Source organism: Magallana gigas, chromosome 5, assembly GCF_963853765.1.
Source record: "Magallana gigas chromosome 5, xbMagGiga1.1, whole genome shotgun sequence".
Classification (NCBI taxonomy): Eukaryota; Metazoa; Mollusca; class Bivalvia; order Ostreida; family Ostreidae; genus Magallana; species Magallana gigas.
In genome coordinates this window covers 42,240,566-42,257,052 of record NC_088857.1, presented here as the reverse complement: position 1 = coordinate 42,257,052, position 16,487 = coordinate 42,240,566, and the positions used below count along the sequence as shown (strand labels likewise).

The 16,487-nt window shown below is 30.8% G+C and overlaps 1 protein-coding gene across 1 annotated transcript; it reads left to right on the top strand.

Annotated features, from left to right (window-relative positions):
* The first annotated feature begins 1,487 nt into the window (after window positions 1-1,487).
* On the top strand, window positions 1,488-2,649 carry LOC105317831 (uncharacterized). Its single transcript, XM_011414594.4, has 2 exons — window positions 1,488-1,622; window positions 1,830-2,649. Exons 1-2 carry the CDS (start codon window positions 1,619-1,621, stop codon window positions 2,306-2,308), a joined length of 483 nt encoding a protein of 160 aa, XP_011412896.3. The 5' UTR covers window positions 1,488-1,618; the 3' UTR covers window positions 2,309-2,649.
* The last annotated feature ends 13,838 nt before the right edge of the window (window positions 2,650-16,487 follow it).

The window sequence follows — 16,487 nt, the reverse complement described above, 5'->3', positions numbered from 1 at the left end:
GCCGGTAGAGGACACGCATTACTTTAGCAATGCTCTCAAATTGCTTGTTTGATTGCCAACCAATGTTTAATAGAAAAAATGTTCTACTATACATCAGTATGACCAAATGTTTAACATTATGATGTATGTGTATTTTTCAAAACTATAAAATACAGACTTCAAACAGCAATATCCTTTTTTTGCAAATAAATTTTAACTCATGCAAAAGGACTCATCAATTTTGTATTGTATTGTATTTGCAAGATAAATTTTTAAATTCTATAGTTTATTGAAAAATATAGGCTGGATCTGTCAGGATTTTAGATTTTGTATTGTTATTTTTATCACAGACTTTCAATTATTTATTGAAAAAGAAAAAGCCGTAAGTGATAGTTTGTGTCCGAAACGCACACTTAAATATTCAAAGCAGCTTTGAATTAACGAGAGCAGTTCCTTGCACTTTTCGGCAGGTATACATTAATTTGCCTTTTTCAGTTTCCCCATCGGATAATTAATTCGTTTCTATTTTGTTTTATTACAGAATTTTGACATGTACTTGAAAAAAGCATTAAATAGAAAGATAATCCATAGGACAGAATCTTATTAACTCAAATTAAAAACCACAACAATTTTTCATTGCTTTTTGTTTCCTGCATACAACAGGTGTATAACGCTGCATATTTTACTTAATTAATTATTTTAATCAATTTTGATTCCGGCAAATCATCTAATAATATAAGGAGCGCTGTGTGTACATGTATGTTATTTTGTATTCAGGTTATATATAATATAAACAAGTTTTAATTTAATGTGGGTATGACTTTTCTTTAAAATATATTTTAACATTCCAATATTCCCTGTCAAATAAATTAGTTTTCATAATCAAATAATTAAAATTTTAGAACACTAGCTAATCTTTCTTTTTTTTTTCTTTTTTCTGAATTCTTTATCATCTTCTCTTAACGTACCTTATAAAAGATATATGAGAAATGTGCACCTGAGAAATAGAACGGGATAAAGAAAGGGTTAATGATCTGAAAATATTTCATTAATTCAAAAAATACCCCTTAATGTCAGAAGAAAGGGTGGACATTAACGATTGGCAATTTCTCCAATATTACTCCCAGCATGCTTTGGGATTTGAGATTGTGTCAGTAATTGGGTGTCTTTGATGTGGATAATATTCACGTCTACTTTGATCTGGCTATAAATCGCGTTGTCCGGTACTAAATGACCAGGACACGTGGCCAGAAGAATGTTGTTGTTGAGATGGAATTCATTTTAATATCCCCATAACCTTGTGTTGCATTTCAAAAAGAATAATTTATTAAGAATGTTAAACAAGCATGAAACTACTTTAATAATCAACATTAAACATATATACGTAACTCTCAATATCATCTTTTCAGTTTTGATCTGTGTGTTAATGTCAGTCGGTTTCACTTTCACTTTGATAATGGTCGAGGTGTTCCACATTTGAATTTTAGTTATTTTGCTTCGGGTATGAAATAGGATTCTTCAACAGAAAAAATGTGAGTCTCAAGTTACCTCGTCACGAAAAATGTTTACAGCTTGAAATGTGAAGGCTGAACTTACTTCCGCTTTGCAAATATATAGATGGAGAGAAGTGATTAACAAAATGGGTAAAACATTTCTTTTTCAATTATCTTTTGTATACAATCAAGTGTTCTTCGTCAATTCTATAATGATAATACATTTTTTTAAAAATATCCTCGGTGACCTGCTTATGGCAATATATCAGTTATAACAAACTAATAAAAATGTAATGATATACGTGAAGATAGTTTGAGTTTGTGTAGATTTCATACTTTCCTGAATTTTTCCTACAGGTGACAGTTCTTGTGATTGTTCCTCGAGTTTTACAGAAGGAATCGGGATCGGGGTGGGTGTGGTCCTTGGACTAGAATTGATTGTTTTCCTTCTGGTTTTGGGAATCGTGTATTATAGATCAAGTCATCCGAGAACATTAAACTTTGAGAAAGATCGAGAAAGAAACTCTAGTCCAAAACTGAAATTTGATTCACTAGGGTTTACAACTGTCGACAAGAAAAGTAAAATGCCGGAGGAAGCTATAAATACAGACTCCGAAACCAGAGAGAACGCAGCTATAAGGGACAGTGGATACTCACAGTTTGCTCATCCTGGGACGAACTCAAAGAATGAACATAAAACATACCCGCATTCAGCTCTTTCTGAACCCGACTCAAAGAAAAAACATAGCACGCTGCCGTTGAGTGATTATGTTTCTCCAAGGTCTTCAAAAGATCACGCCATAATGGGAGACCTGGGAGCTGGGAGCGGCTTCTGAACTTTATGCATTTGCTCATACCTTTTGATATTTGTATATTTGAAACTAGTTGTGTACGTATTTATGATATCATGATTCTTTTGTCAAACTTTAACATTTTATTTTGATTGAGTCTGATTTTGACAGAACCAGTCCCAATGTATTTGTGACTTTCAATGGAAACACATTTTGAACGAATCACCGCTGCTAGTAAATGTGTGCATTTTTGTTGTCTATAATATGGTATGCTAAACCTTGTAAAATCAGTTTACATGTAAATGTTGTACACATGTAATATATATTGCTTCATATTGATGACATTGTATTCTCGAGATAATACATATGTATATGAAAATAAAATATTGTAGTAAAAAAATATTCATTGACCTCCCTCAATCCTTAGAGTAATAAAACATGTTACAGCCATCGATGATTCTTTAGATGATTATTCAAAATCACGTTGCAGTGTGAAATACAAAACTCCAACACAAAATTGAAAATAAAAAAATTAACAAAGAAGTAACAAAGAAATAACAATTTCTTAAACCACGAGAAACGCACTAAAAGTTTCCAATCACTCTCTGAGTGTGTATAAAAAGGCAAAAGTGTAACACTAGCTTTGATGTCAAAACTCGGACTTAAGGTTGAGGGTCAACTTGATGACGGTGGGTCTAGATAACAATCCAAATATTATTCTAATCAACTAACATCAAATTTTAATATTGAAAATATGTATTAACCGCTATGATATTGCAAAAACTTCGAACATGTGCCTTAGCAAAAGTCGCCGTTCCCTGATTATTAAACAAAAATACTTCTTAAGCATGACTCAAATCTTTTATCTTATTTAGGTGAAATTTTCATCGTACTTAACCTATTTTCATTTATTTAGAAAACTGACTAAATTGCATATTACTTAAGGTACCATAACTACTCATTACATGTGTATAATTATTAATTTTTAAGTCGATCAAATTTAAGGCGCCTTCCGTTTGGATAAATAAGATTGGCTGCTTCAGTTTTCTTTATATTGTGATACTATAATATAGGTAAATACGCAAAGTTGGTATTTCAGTTGAATTAATTATGTCAAGAATATACAGCACCAGAGCTTAACTGAAGTAGAACGCTGTGAAGCTTATGTTGGTGTTTCATTGCAGCTGGCCAATACCCAGAAATAAAAGTTTAAACGGTTGAATAGTTGCTATTATATCGATCAAACAGGTGCTGGTTTTGAAAATGCAAGAAATAGTTTCGCACTTGTTGTTTTTGTGAAATGGTTATGCTTCAATTAAAAGTCACTTCGTATCGGTGATATTTCTATATCTTGGTCACGCTGGGTTTCAGGTGTTTGACTGAAATAAAACACGACCAAATGTTTGCATCGATATACCAACGGTGCAGGTTAGAGGTGAACAGCCTTTGTATCGTTATCTGAAAGTTTCATTTTCCTTCTTCAATTCCGATCGTGAAAAATAAGTGAAAAATTAGTTCTCTGACAGCAAACACGGACAGGACAAATCAGAAGCACCTGATGAATTTGTTCTTTTACAAGTTATCTAAATAAAACGACTGCTTTAAAAGCCCCACTACAAAGTGAGCCTCATTTTTCAAATTTGTTCCCTAGTCACCTCCCCTTGTTTGACATATGTTCACGTGTCACATTTATCGTTCAACTTTGCGTACTTCGTGCTTCGCTTCCGGTCGGAGCTTGGTACGAATTGATCCAGGTTGATTCGGTGCTTGATCATCATCGTCTTTTTTCAATGAAATATATATCTATGTACTTTTTGATAAAAATACGTTTCATTATTAATTAACTACGTCGTAAAAATTATTTGAAATCATTATTTTTGACACAGGTTCCATTAAAAAAAGAAGCGTGCATTAGTGTGCAAATGGAAGACTTGAACTTATAAAAGCCTATATAAGCAAAGCTTTGAAATAGTAAATAGCAAATAAGGATTTCCAGGGTCCTATATGTAAATTGTCATTCATTTTTAACTTATTTGGTAAAGTTTTCATGTATATTTCATTGTGTCCAAATTATTTGCACAGATATCTAGACCTCTAGCATCGATAAGTCGATCGATAATCATATTCTGTCATTCCTCAATCGATAATGTTTCATTCATGTCAATCCCGGTATGAGGCGATAAACTGTCATAGTGCTTGTTATTTCATCAAAAATACTTCAAAAACTAAAAATAGAGAAAAATTTTGAGTTGGCGTTTTCAACTTAAAAAAAATTGATAACTTTTCTCAGATCTAGTAAGATTATCTGTGTAAAAAAAGTAATTTTGTAGCAGTATTTTGAATGTTTGGTTCATTGTATGAATAAAATTTAAATATATATCCAAATATTTCTACCTCCGAGCAAAATAAATTCAGCGCAATTAAAATATCAAAGTGCTTCCATTTGTCCTACAAATGTCTTCCAGATATAGAAGTACTTTAATTATCTTTATGTCATAAATGAATTAAAAATGTGACATTATTGCAAAAATATCTTGCACGAGGTATATGTCATTTTTATTATTTGCTAATTACTTTAAAGTGTGTCTCTTTTCAGATATACCTGTAGCTATCACGGCACGGGCCGAAATGTCCGTAACGAAACCTTGAGATTTATTTTCTAAGTTTCATTTCAAAATAACCAGTAAAATGCTATTCTACTCTTATTGCAAAACAAAACAGGATGTAATATATGAAAGTCACAGTTTTGTCTTAGATTAAGGGAAAATATTACACAACATGTCCAATAAAAGTATATCTCCCGGTACAGCTCTGCAAAATATTTAAAATCACAAATCAGTTTTCACAAATTAAGGCAACATGAATAGCTTCGACGATAAATAAATGTGTTATTATAATAATGTGTGTTCCTACCAGTAGGGTCGTGAGTTCAATTTCCATTATCCTCATCATACTGTTTACAAAATGTAACGCGATGAAACTCTTTCACAACATTTTATTGTTTGTGTGAAAATAAGCATGATCAACGTTAATTTGTGCTTTATTTCAGACACATCTCCTGTATCAAAAATAAATACACTCTGGTATAGTATTACGGTAGTTAAACTAATCGTCGTAGTTTACTTTAAACCCAGCACTAATGTCGCATACGCTTAATACTGTGAGCGTACGTGTATGCGAGACTAGCCGTCGGCTTTCGATGATGTTTTTGAACCATAATATTGCATATAAGATTCTATATTGTCTTGTGTGATGATTGATGAAGAAAATATCTGATTTTAAGATGTATTTCGGTTTTACTACTTTTAATGACAACATGACCAAATCTTTAAAAAAAATGCACTGTAAAAGAGTCAGATCCTTCCGACAGGTGCAGATTTATAGGTAATTAAAGCTCCATTGTTCTACCGAGGGGTCATCTTTCAGCCAACATCAATCTAAGCCTTATCATAAATAGAGCACACGTATTTATGCCCACGAAAAATGAAAGACCCTTGCATAGCTAAAGCGCACATAAAATACATTATCAAATAAGAGGACTTGGGAAAAGTGTCAAGGTTTCTCCAGGTATGACCATTTGTAATTAAGCGGCGAGCTTGTGGTCGGAGGAAGGTCAAGCACTTTGAAATTAACATCATTGTACCATGATGGAGTCAACAAAGCGGAGAAGAATGATAAGCTGTCTTGATCTGTTGTCTGTTTATTGAATTCCTTTTTTGTGGTGGTTGGACTAAGAGCCATGGAGGTACATTTTTATCGTTGCATGGCCGCTTTATGGAAATAATTGCCTCAGAAGATGATTTTTGTGTCTAGAGAAAAAAAAAACCTCTCCAACATTTGCTTTAACTCTTGCAAAAATGACATGTAGTATAAATCATAGAATTAATTAGATAAAATTCAATTAATATTTTTTCGGGAGAGTATAAGTAAAATAACACACTAAGCGTTTTAATATTATTAATTGCTTTACTGGCTTATAAGTTACTGCTGAAGGAAAGTAATTTTGACGTTTTAACAAAAAAGATACACTTATACGCATACTTCATAAATATTTTGCATATTAAATGTGCAGTGTCTTAACTAAAATGTGTATACACTGTATTATTAGCTCAAGTCAGGACACTTTAACAGAAGCGTAGATTTTCCGATTCGGAAACGAAGCAAGTGTGTGCAAGTGTTCGAAAAGCATTTTATAAATTAAATAAATATGCTCCCTTTACTATGTTTGGCATACAAAGCAATGGAAAGGGCGATGAATTTGCACGTACATGTATTTTATTGTTTTAAACATATTTTACAATAGTACATACATGGCTCAAGCTCATAGGGGAACGCCTTTTTTCAGTTATATAAAGTATATCACGGAAATAATAACTCTCAAAATACAATCTATGAAGTCCGATGTAAAACGTAAAATATACCTGAAAAAGCACTTATTACATTTAAAAAAATGTGTTTATGTGCATGTATGATTATTTTATCAACAATGTAACAAATGCTAACCTCTGCAAAAATCGGCATTCGTGGTTGATATGCCATTTATAAGCACGATCGTGTGTCTCAATTAATATATAATGTTGTTGAATAAAATACTTTCCTAGTGATATGACTTTCACACTGCGTCCAAGGTTTTATCTTCTCATTAAAATGAATTCTGAAAAATGTTGGGAGTTTGTTATATGCAAAATTGCAAATCTTTTAAAAAAATATTTTAAACGTCCATATTTGAAATATTTATTTCCCATTTCACGAACCGTTAATAAGTATATGCAAAGATGTATTAATTTAAAAAAAAATAATTTGTAAAAACTTAACACCTTTTCTGTACAATTTTTAGTAACATCTGTCCATTGCAGAAATGTTACCTTACAATCAAAAGATTTCTTTACAAAATGAATTTCTAATTCAAACATAACAACTGAAAATCAAACATCACTTTACAATCACCTTTTGCCTTACATTTTTAAAGTATGCAATAAATTGATGAATTTGGTTGAATTTCCTCATTAAAATTATGAATGTCACCAGTTTAAAATCAGATTTTACCTTTGGCAAAATGTATAAGTCGATGCAGGCAATATTGTTGGCTTGTTTTTTTTTTTTAAGAAATGGTGATTCGATCAGAGAAGCTGGCTAGCGATGAGGCACAGCCCCATCTTTGACAATGAGTCTCCATATTTCCCCACCCCATCTTAGTTTTGATTTAAACGGCTAATTGTTTCACTAGTTTACTACTATTACCAATGTGACTGCCGTCTTGTCCGCAAATACTTTGCATCATTGTGGCGTCAAACAATGTTCAGGCCCTTGGCCATAACAGTTAGACGAGTTCACTTTCGATCTCAGTCTCACTTTTCCACTATATGTTTCTCTTGTAAAAGTGAGACTGAGTCGTCTAAGTTATATGGCCCCGGGGCCTGATCAGTGCAACAGAACAAGGAATTTCTCATGCACAGTCTGCAGGTTTCTGATATTCCATTTGGAAAATAAAAATGACTGCTTTCAATTTGTTGGAAAGTTGTTTCAACATAAATAATCTGGTATGATCGGTGTAGAATTTAAAATACAAGATAAGTAGTAATATTATATTCTTACTGGATCATAGTTTTTATTCTGAACAATGTTGATGTACATTTAAGTTTTGCATATTTCTTGATTTGATCGAAAAAGGATATAGTATTTCACGTAAAAATTCACGTACAGTTTAAATAGATTCTATTAAAAAAATTACTATTGCATTTCATTTAAGTCTTTGCATACAAAAATGCAATACTAAATCTATTTATCCAAGTGAATTGATTATTGAAACTTCTAAAAACTGTGGGTGATTACAATCCGAAACCTTCCCCAATAAAGTGCCTCACTTTTTAAAAAATAGTTTTCTTTAAACTGAAGGCTTTCCTTAAATCAAAAAAGTGATCTTTGTTACAGAACAGTTTATAAGAATGCCAAAGTAGGAGTTTGTCTTTACACAATGCAGTATTTCAAGTTCAGACTGACATATTTTGTTTTCATCAGGTTGTCAAAAATTCAGATGAACATATAGATACTAATTCAGAAACCGTCAAATTCTGCATATGATTGTTTTAATATCAATTGTCCAAAAGCCTATTTGAAGCACTCCATCTCCATGCTTTGATCTTAGCAAAATGTGGGTCGTATGTAAATATTAATATTATTTTAAGTGACAGGTATTCTTTTTCACTCCATTTCAAGGTAAGTTTTTAAAATAAATTTTGACACCAACTGACTTGTCTATCCCATCTTGGAGTCCCACCTTTACCGTTAAACTTTACGCGAATCATCTATTAAAATTGGCGGCATAGAACTGTCAAAGAAATAGAATCTCAGCACCACAAAGCCGTCTGAATATCAAAACTCCAATCGTTTACTTATGAATTTGAATATCTACTTCTTAGCAAAGATGATGGTGTTTTTCGTGTTTGTACAAGGTCGTGAATGAATCAGTAACAAAAGAATGGTGTCGTTTGTAAAGTCTCTTGTCCATGAATCTATTATTGCACCTGTATAATATGTTCATTTATGGTACTTGTAGGAGATGGACAGCTCCGAAACAGCAATAGGAATCCTCCACACCACTGGAAAAGTTTAGCAAACAAGCATAAACCGGTAATTTTTGAAAATGTGAGGAAACTGTCCCGCTTATTTCGATTATCTTTTTCCTTTTTTAAAGTTTGTGTTTTAATTTGGTTTGTTGAAATTTTTTATTTTTTTTCTTATCAACATTTTAAATAATATTTCAATGAGAATGTTTACAAAAATGTTTTCTTCGCGTTTTTTTTAAATCTATATGTATGTCTCCAGTCATATTAGTTTAACATAGATGCTAATGAAAGGTGAAATTATAATGTTCTTTGCAGAAACATATAACGCAGAGGTAAGCGGGTGTAGCTGTACTGTACTATATGCATTTGCATATGTTATTGAAAAGCATGCATATTAGTTTAAAATTACTAAATTAAATGAAGTTATCCACAATTCTGATTTTAATTTCGCCAAAACCAAATGTCAGGAATTTCACAAATCATAGTAGTCAAACTGTGTTAGATTCGTTAGAATTATATCATCTTGACTTTTGCAAAAAAGTTGATATTTTCGAAAATTGTTATTTAGGTCATGCACAATTAATTAGTCAAACGATTATCTTCTGTATAATTAAAAGTATTCCCACTCCCTAAAATCATTATCATATCATGTCGAACAACACTTGTGGTCATCCAAACATATTTTAGAAGCTTCATTGAGGGAACAATTATTTTCACCTTTCAAACTCTGACATCGAGTCTTGTTTAATATTAACATAATTTTACGTCTTGTTTCAAACACAAATGCTTCTCATTATTCAATAATTAGCATTGAAGGTTATTATCACTTCTAACGTGACTTGACGGATGACAAGACAATGAAACACAGCTCTGTGCATTCTATTTACATTCTCACAATGATTCATTCTACAACAAGCTTGTCAGGGATAAGATTAATTACTTCATTGTTTATGTTTGTAATGTGCTCTCATTGGCATAATCCACTTCTGCAGCTACCTTTTGCATCAATTTCCTTCGTTATTGCCAACCTTTTGCAACAAATACTTTCGTTATTTTCCTTCATTTGCATCTATTTCCTTTGTTAACCCCCACCTTTTGCATCAATTTCCTTCGTTATTTTCCACCCTTTGCAACAATTTTCATCGATTTTGTCCAGCTTTGCTACAATTACTTTCGTTATGTTCCACATTTTGCAACAATTTCTTTCGTTATTTTCCACCTTTTGCATCAATTTCCTTCGTTATTGCCCACCTTTTGCATCAATTTCTTTTGTTCCTTCCACTTTTTGCAACAATTTCCATCGAACTTGGCCACCTTTTGCAACAATTACTTTCGTTATTTTCCATCTTTTGCAACCATTTCCTACGTTTATTACCCACCTTTTGCAACTATTTCCTTCATTTTTGTCCATCTTAGCAACAATTTCCTTCGATATTTTCTCCTGTGCATGGTTTAAAATAAATATTTCAAGCTAATGCATATACGTAACTCGACAAATGCAAACAATTTTTAGTTTTGACTTGATTTTCAAATAATTCAGTTTTGTTAATAGAGTATGAACGAAAAGCTAAAAAAAAATAACAACAAACAACGTGTAACAGCTGCGAAGAATGCAAAAAATATAAACAAAAGGAAACCCCCACAAACTGATTTTGTAATCATAATCAGATATGTTTTAAAAATATTACGTTTGAATTTCAGCTTTTACATTTATTGATTAAACATTTTTGTTGTCATTTGTTTGTAAGTCCTTGAATGCTAACTGACTGTTAAACTCCAAGATAATGATTTGATCTTATTTCGTTCCTTTCAACTAATCGAGATTTGTGTTATTAAATTATTTTAAAAATGACGTAATTGCTTTGGGTGTGTGTACAGAATCAAAAGTACACAAATTACAAGTAAAATACGATTATATAGAACAAATGAATAATAAACTGAGATTATTATAACAAATCGAAAAAATATGCAAGCAAAAACAACAGCGGTAAGAATAAATTTTCATGAGAAAATGCAAATAATAAAAGCTGTGTTTAATTTCTTTATCATTGACATCATCATACGCGACCAATCCCTTGATAACTATGATTAGGAATTTCATAATTAAATATGACCAGGTGTTTTACTTTCATATATAAGAAAAATGATACGGATACATTATCATATTTTTAGGTATATTTATCAACTTTTGAAAGAAGTATGAAATGACATGTTTTGGCATAATTTTATAACATACTCGTGTTTTTAAAGTTTGTGTAATGGAGGTCACAAAAAGTTCATCGTATTTTTTAATTAACAGAATTTATTAGATTAACAGTAAATGCAGTAAATGCAAATATAATATGCCTTATGCATCATATATTTTGAGATATGTATTGGCAAGAACGGTCAAATTAAAAAAAAACACACAAAAATTTGTTATTTTCAAAGATATATAATTAGACCATGCGAAAAATTCACCAGATGTATTTTTCACGTATGAAGCAATTGAATGAACATAATTCATCATATACAAGGTTCATTCGCATATCAATAAAAATTTTGAGATAGCTTGACGAACTTTGGTTTGTCACAATTCAGAAATAACATAATCATGAATTTGGGTGGCCTATAACTCAAATAATGTTTTTTGCGTACTAATTTCAGAAATATAGCCCTATATTTGTTATTTCCTGCTCCAAAGACTAAATATATCTATTTTCAAATGTTAAAAAAGGATATAATATATCAATTGGTTTGTTTGAAATATTAAACTCAAGCTACACGTATAATGATTTGATATGGAATTTACATAATTAAAGAATAAATGTTGTAAAAATATGAATCACATTTCTAGAATAAATCGTTGGAGTCTCATACATTAAACATTACCTCAAGGTACCTCTTTTCAAGGTTGTATGTTCTTTTAATTCTGGTAGAGGAGATCAGTAATTATGTAAAGAATAATAACGGCATATACAAAACAAATGTAATATTGTTTGATAAATGATATTTTTCCATGCAACTTTAACTGTTACGATAAATATTCAAAGACTAAACTAAAACACTGGATTGTTTTATTTATGATAAATATTCAAAAACTATAAAATAAAACGCTGGATTGTTATTTCTTATTATGGAATACATAGAAAACCTTATTTCTATACAGAATTATACGATTTCATTAATTAATTATCCTTCAATTGCAGCTTTTTAAAGCTGTCCCTAAACAGAGTTTGAATACAAAAAGTTAAAAATCAAAGACTTTTTGTGTCTTTTGAATAGTTGATTTAAATTTAACAATGAAGTTCCCACCTGATAATTGCAACTCATTGGCTGCTTCAAGCAATGTTCTTCAAGAGTTTTTCACCTACATGTACATGTATAAGTACTGTTGTCAAATTACGTATTTTTAAAAAGTAGACATTTTTCTTGTTTTAATGTTTCCAGTCTTGTCAACGTAAATCTCTCTGTGTAACGGCGGTGCCCTTCCAAATTAACGTATTTTTGATCTTGTATGAGTTATAGATAATCAACAAGAAAATGCATATTTGTTGTACATTAAGTTAAAGAGATCAATAGACTAGTGGGATCTTATACGGTATAATCTTTCTGAGAATTTATGACATGGCGCACTCTGACCAAAAGAAACAAATTATTGTTGTGAAGAACTACACATGTATCTTGGATATAAAAGCTGGTCTTAAGGTATGAAAGGATGTATGCATACATAAGTGTATAAAATGTTTATACAAAAGGTAGGTTACAACACACTGTAATAAAATTTATGTTCAACATTACCGTGAACATCATCATGATTTTGTGTCTTGATGACGTCCCTCGAAAGATGACGTCATCAAGACACAAAATCATGATGAAGTTCTTCATTAAGGTGAGAGAAGCAATTTAGACGTGTTTTGATGTGATGAAATAAACGCCAGGGCGTGAGATGATGACGTCCTCAACGACATAACCTTCAGAGAATTTGACATCTGTAATTCACTAGAATACTCATTTGTAATTCAAAATTGAAATGAAATCATTTGCGTATGCTTAAGTAGTATCAAATAATCCCACACAATTGTTAAATTAGTCTCCAATTAAGACAAGGATTACAGTTTCGTATTTTATTGGTTAATGTTTTACAATTAACATCTCTTTCCATCATTTCAAAAATTAGAGTGAGAAGATTTAAATAAGAAAACAATTTTAATCAAATTTGTTCCTTATAATTAATTTTGCATTTTTGCAAAATTTACATCTTGATAATAAAAACAGAATTATTAACGTTTAATTTATACATGTAAAATAAAATGTTGTACCTTTGAATTGAAAGTAATTAATATTGTTATATTTTTAAAATATATTCCTATTTCTGTTTAGATTAAAAGTTGAAAACACTTTTTTTCTTCACTGAATAACATTTAGGTAAAACTTAAAAGTTTTTGCTGCCTTTACAATATATACTATTTCATTATAAGAATAAGACCGTCTGTAAGCCAATTTGTAACCAAAATCTCTTCACATGGTATATATATATATATATATATATATATATATATATATATATATATATATATATATATATATATATATATATATACTCCTTATTTTCAAAGGACTTTTAATAATATGTTGTAAATAAATTCATTTTTCATTAGTTGATAATGAAAAAGATGGCTTTTCATTTTAAAAAAAACATGCTTAGAATCAAGATCTTGCCAAATCAAAACTTCGAAACTTGATCAATTTGTTCACCAAAGCCTGTCAGTGTGACACAGGACATAAAGATAAGCAAGATATATATATATGTATATATATAAACAAGTCGGGTCCCACCGTCATCAATTTTCCTTAAGTCAATATTCAGCCTCAAATCTGAGTTTTGACCTCAACTCCATGCACTTTTTTCCTAAGGATTTTAGTTGAGGATTAAGTTGAGTGATTTGAAAATTTTGGTGACGGCAGGACAAGGTATATTAACCATGCACATCTATTCCATGTAGAGCAATTTTTTTTGTTACTTAAAACAGCTCTCAAAAATGAATTTACAGAAAAAGGAAAGTGAGTTTAGAAGTCACGTGTATGATAAACAAGGATAAAAAAAAATACAAGGAAAATATCATTCATTGAAATTCTGTATGTAAATATGCTAAGATTATGGTACATGTGGTAACATTTTTCATGTCCGTGGCCCTTGGTTGAAATTACAAAATTTTCTGCACGTGAAATATAGAAAAATAATCTAAGATGAGATGTCGGCTAAAACATGCCAAATTGCTATGGATATAAATTTATGAAAATTAGCATTATGTACCGTACAGGAAATTTTAAAAAACAAAGAATACGTTTTACAGGCAGATAATAAATGATTACTGACCTTACAATTTGGTTAAGGGAATATAAAGAGCGTTAATCATAAAACATATTTCGTTTAAATTTTTTCATAGAAAAATTTGATTCTCGGATACCCTAACACGCCATTTTGTCCATCATAAAGGCATGAACATCACTTCAATATTCGATATTTTGCTTGTGATGGATGATACCTGTATATCATACATTGAATAATGATTTGAACATTTTTTTTCATTTTCGATTTTTTTCATTCCTTTGAAACAAGTCCAATTAGCATTCGCCATCAACCACCACTTTGTTCTCTGAAATGGAAACTCTTTAAATCCTATTTATACCCAAATTTATAATAATCGCCTAACAAATATGCATGAATCTCAAAATTCTGACACATAATAAATGCTCTTTAATTTCTGTGGGTGACAAAGAACCGGTGGAGACTTGTCAAGGCCAATCTTTAATCTGTTCTCTTGTCATTATTTAAAATTAAATTATTTGATAAAAACATTCAAAACCTAATTGTATGAATTGTCTTTTCTGTTGTCAAATTAAGATTTCTACAGTATAAGCCGAAGAAACTGACATTGGCGCCAAGCTGTAAAAAACCAGATGTCGTTTGGCTTTATTTGATTCTATATTCACATCACCTCAGACAGTAGAGTGGGACATCATTTGGGCATTAGATACGTTTCAATTTTTAAAAGTTTTTAATGCATGAAATTATCCCTAAATTTTTAGAAGGTCGTGGGCAATATTACTTATTATGTGCATTTTGTTCTTGTTGCCCCCCCCCCCCACCCTTTTTTTTTTTACGAAATATTAACAAGTGACCTTAAGTTAACATTGCTGAACTCTGTAAGATTATAAGGACCTATCCACGTTTTAAATCCGTCGATATCTTGAATCTTAAATACCTCTTACCTACAAATTTACTATAACTTGCTTCGCGATTACGAAATCCTAAATAAAAGTCGTTTTTATAAGTTAAGTAACTCGTTAAAACGTCATAACTATCATGTTACATCAGATCTTTTTATTTCCTCAACAATTTGATAATAAGCCGTATTTTGAACAGAAATAATAATGGGAAAAGACTACAGGCACAGCGACATGTTCAGTCTCTGTTGAGGAATACCTTACCATGAACATTTTGTTACGATTGCACTTGCTCAATTTGATAAGTCATTTTGCAAAAAAAAATTCTTTTGTGGTATAAATGAATAATCGGAATATTTTTCATGACGTTAGCATACGAAGTCTTATAAAGAGTAATTTATATAAAATTTAATTAGATAAATCAGCACTATATATGTAATTCAACCATGTTTATCGTGTTTTAGGTACAAACTGCCAAACTTTTAACTTGATGCTATCCAAATCTTCATAATTATAACAAGTTTTAACAAAATACTCGGATGAAGTCATTTTGTAAAATTTCCTTTCTCGTAAGTTTCCATATTCTCTGGCTCGGCACACACGTTTGACCTAAATTCTTACAAAGTAGCATCTAGAGATCCATTATCTCCAGACAAGCTTAGCAATTCAAGATTTTTATAAATAGAATTTACCTACCTTATGAAAGGAATTTTTTGGATTCATTTGATAGAAAGTTTCCTGGAACAGTTTTAATTCTTTTTAAAATATAATCTAAGTGATCAATTATTTTGATTTCGAAACACACTGTAGGTGCACAAATAATAATTCCATTACCAAGAATAGATGCGTTCCAGTGATTATGGCCCTAGTAATTTGGAAAAACCTTGATATTTATTATATTTCTTGACATTGTGCCTTACTGTATCATAAATCCTCGATATGCATTCCTGTTCAAAAGCCATTAGAAACAAATTAAAAAATAAAAATTAATGGTTGTTCATATTGATATACTGCACATATACCCATCATTTTTCCCCAGATATATACTATTAATAAAGCATTTAATGTGTCTAATTAAAAAAATTATTGTTCATATGCCCATGATATGAGTTATTAAATGGACACATGTATGAGTTAGGCAAATTGTTTTGTACTGACGAATAACGAGTTGCAAATGGTGTTCCTAAAGTGTACATGCACCAAAGTCTGCAATCTTTTAATTTCTTCAAAATCTAAAGCAACGATCAAGACACTAGCGATGATGTGTATGTTTTAACATGCAAGTGTTCATCCTTTGACTTATTGTCATTTTTGTAGCAAGCTGTCTTTTACAAAAATTAGGATCACAAAGATTTAAATCAATACTGATCTAAATTCTTGAAAGGACAAAGTGATAATAGTCAAAAATCGTAATTTTTCAGTGCGGAATATTCTATACTGTTACAACG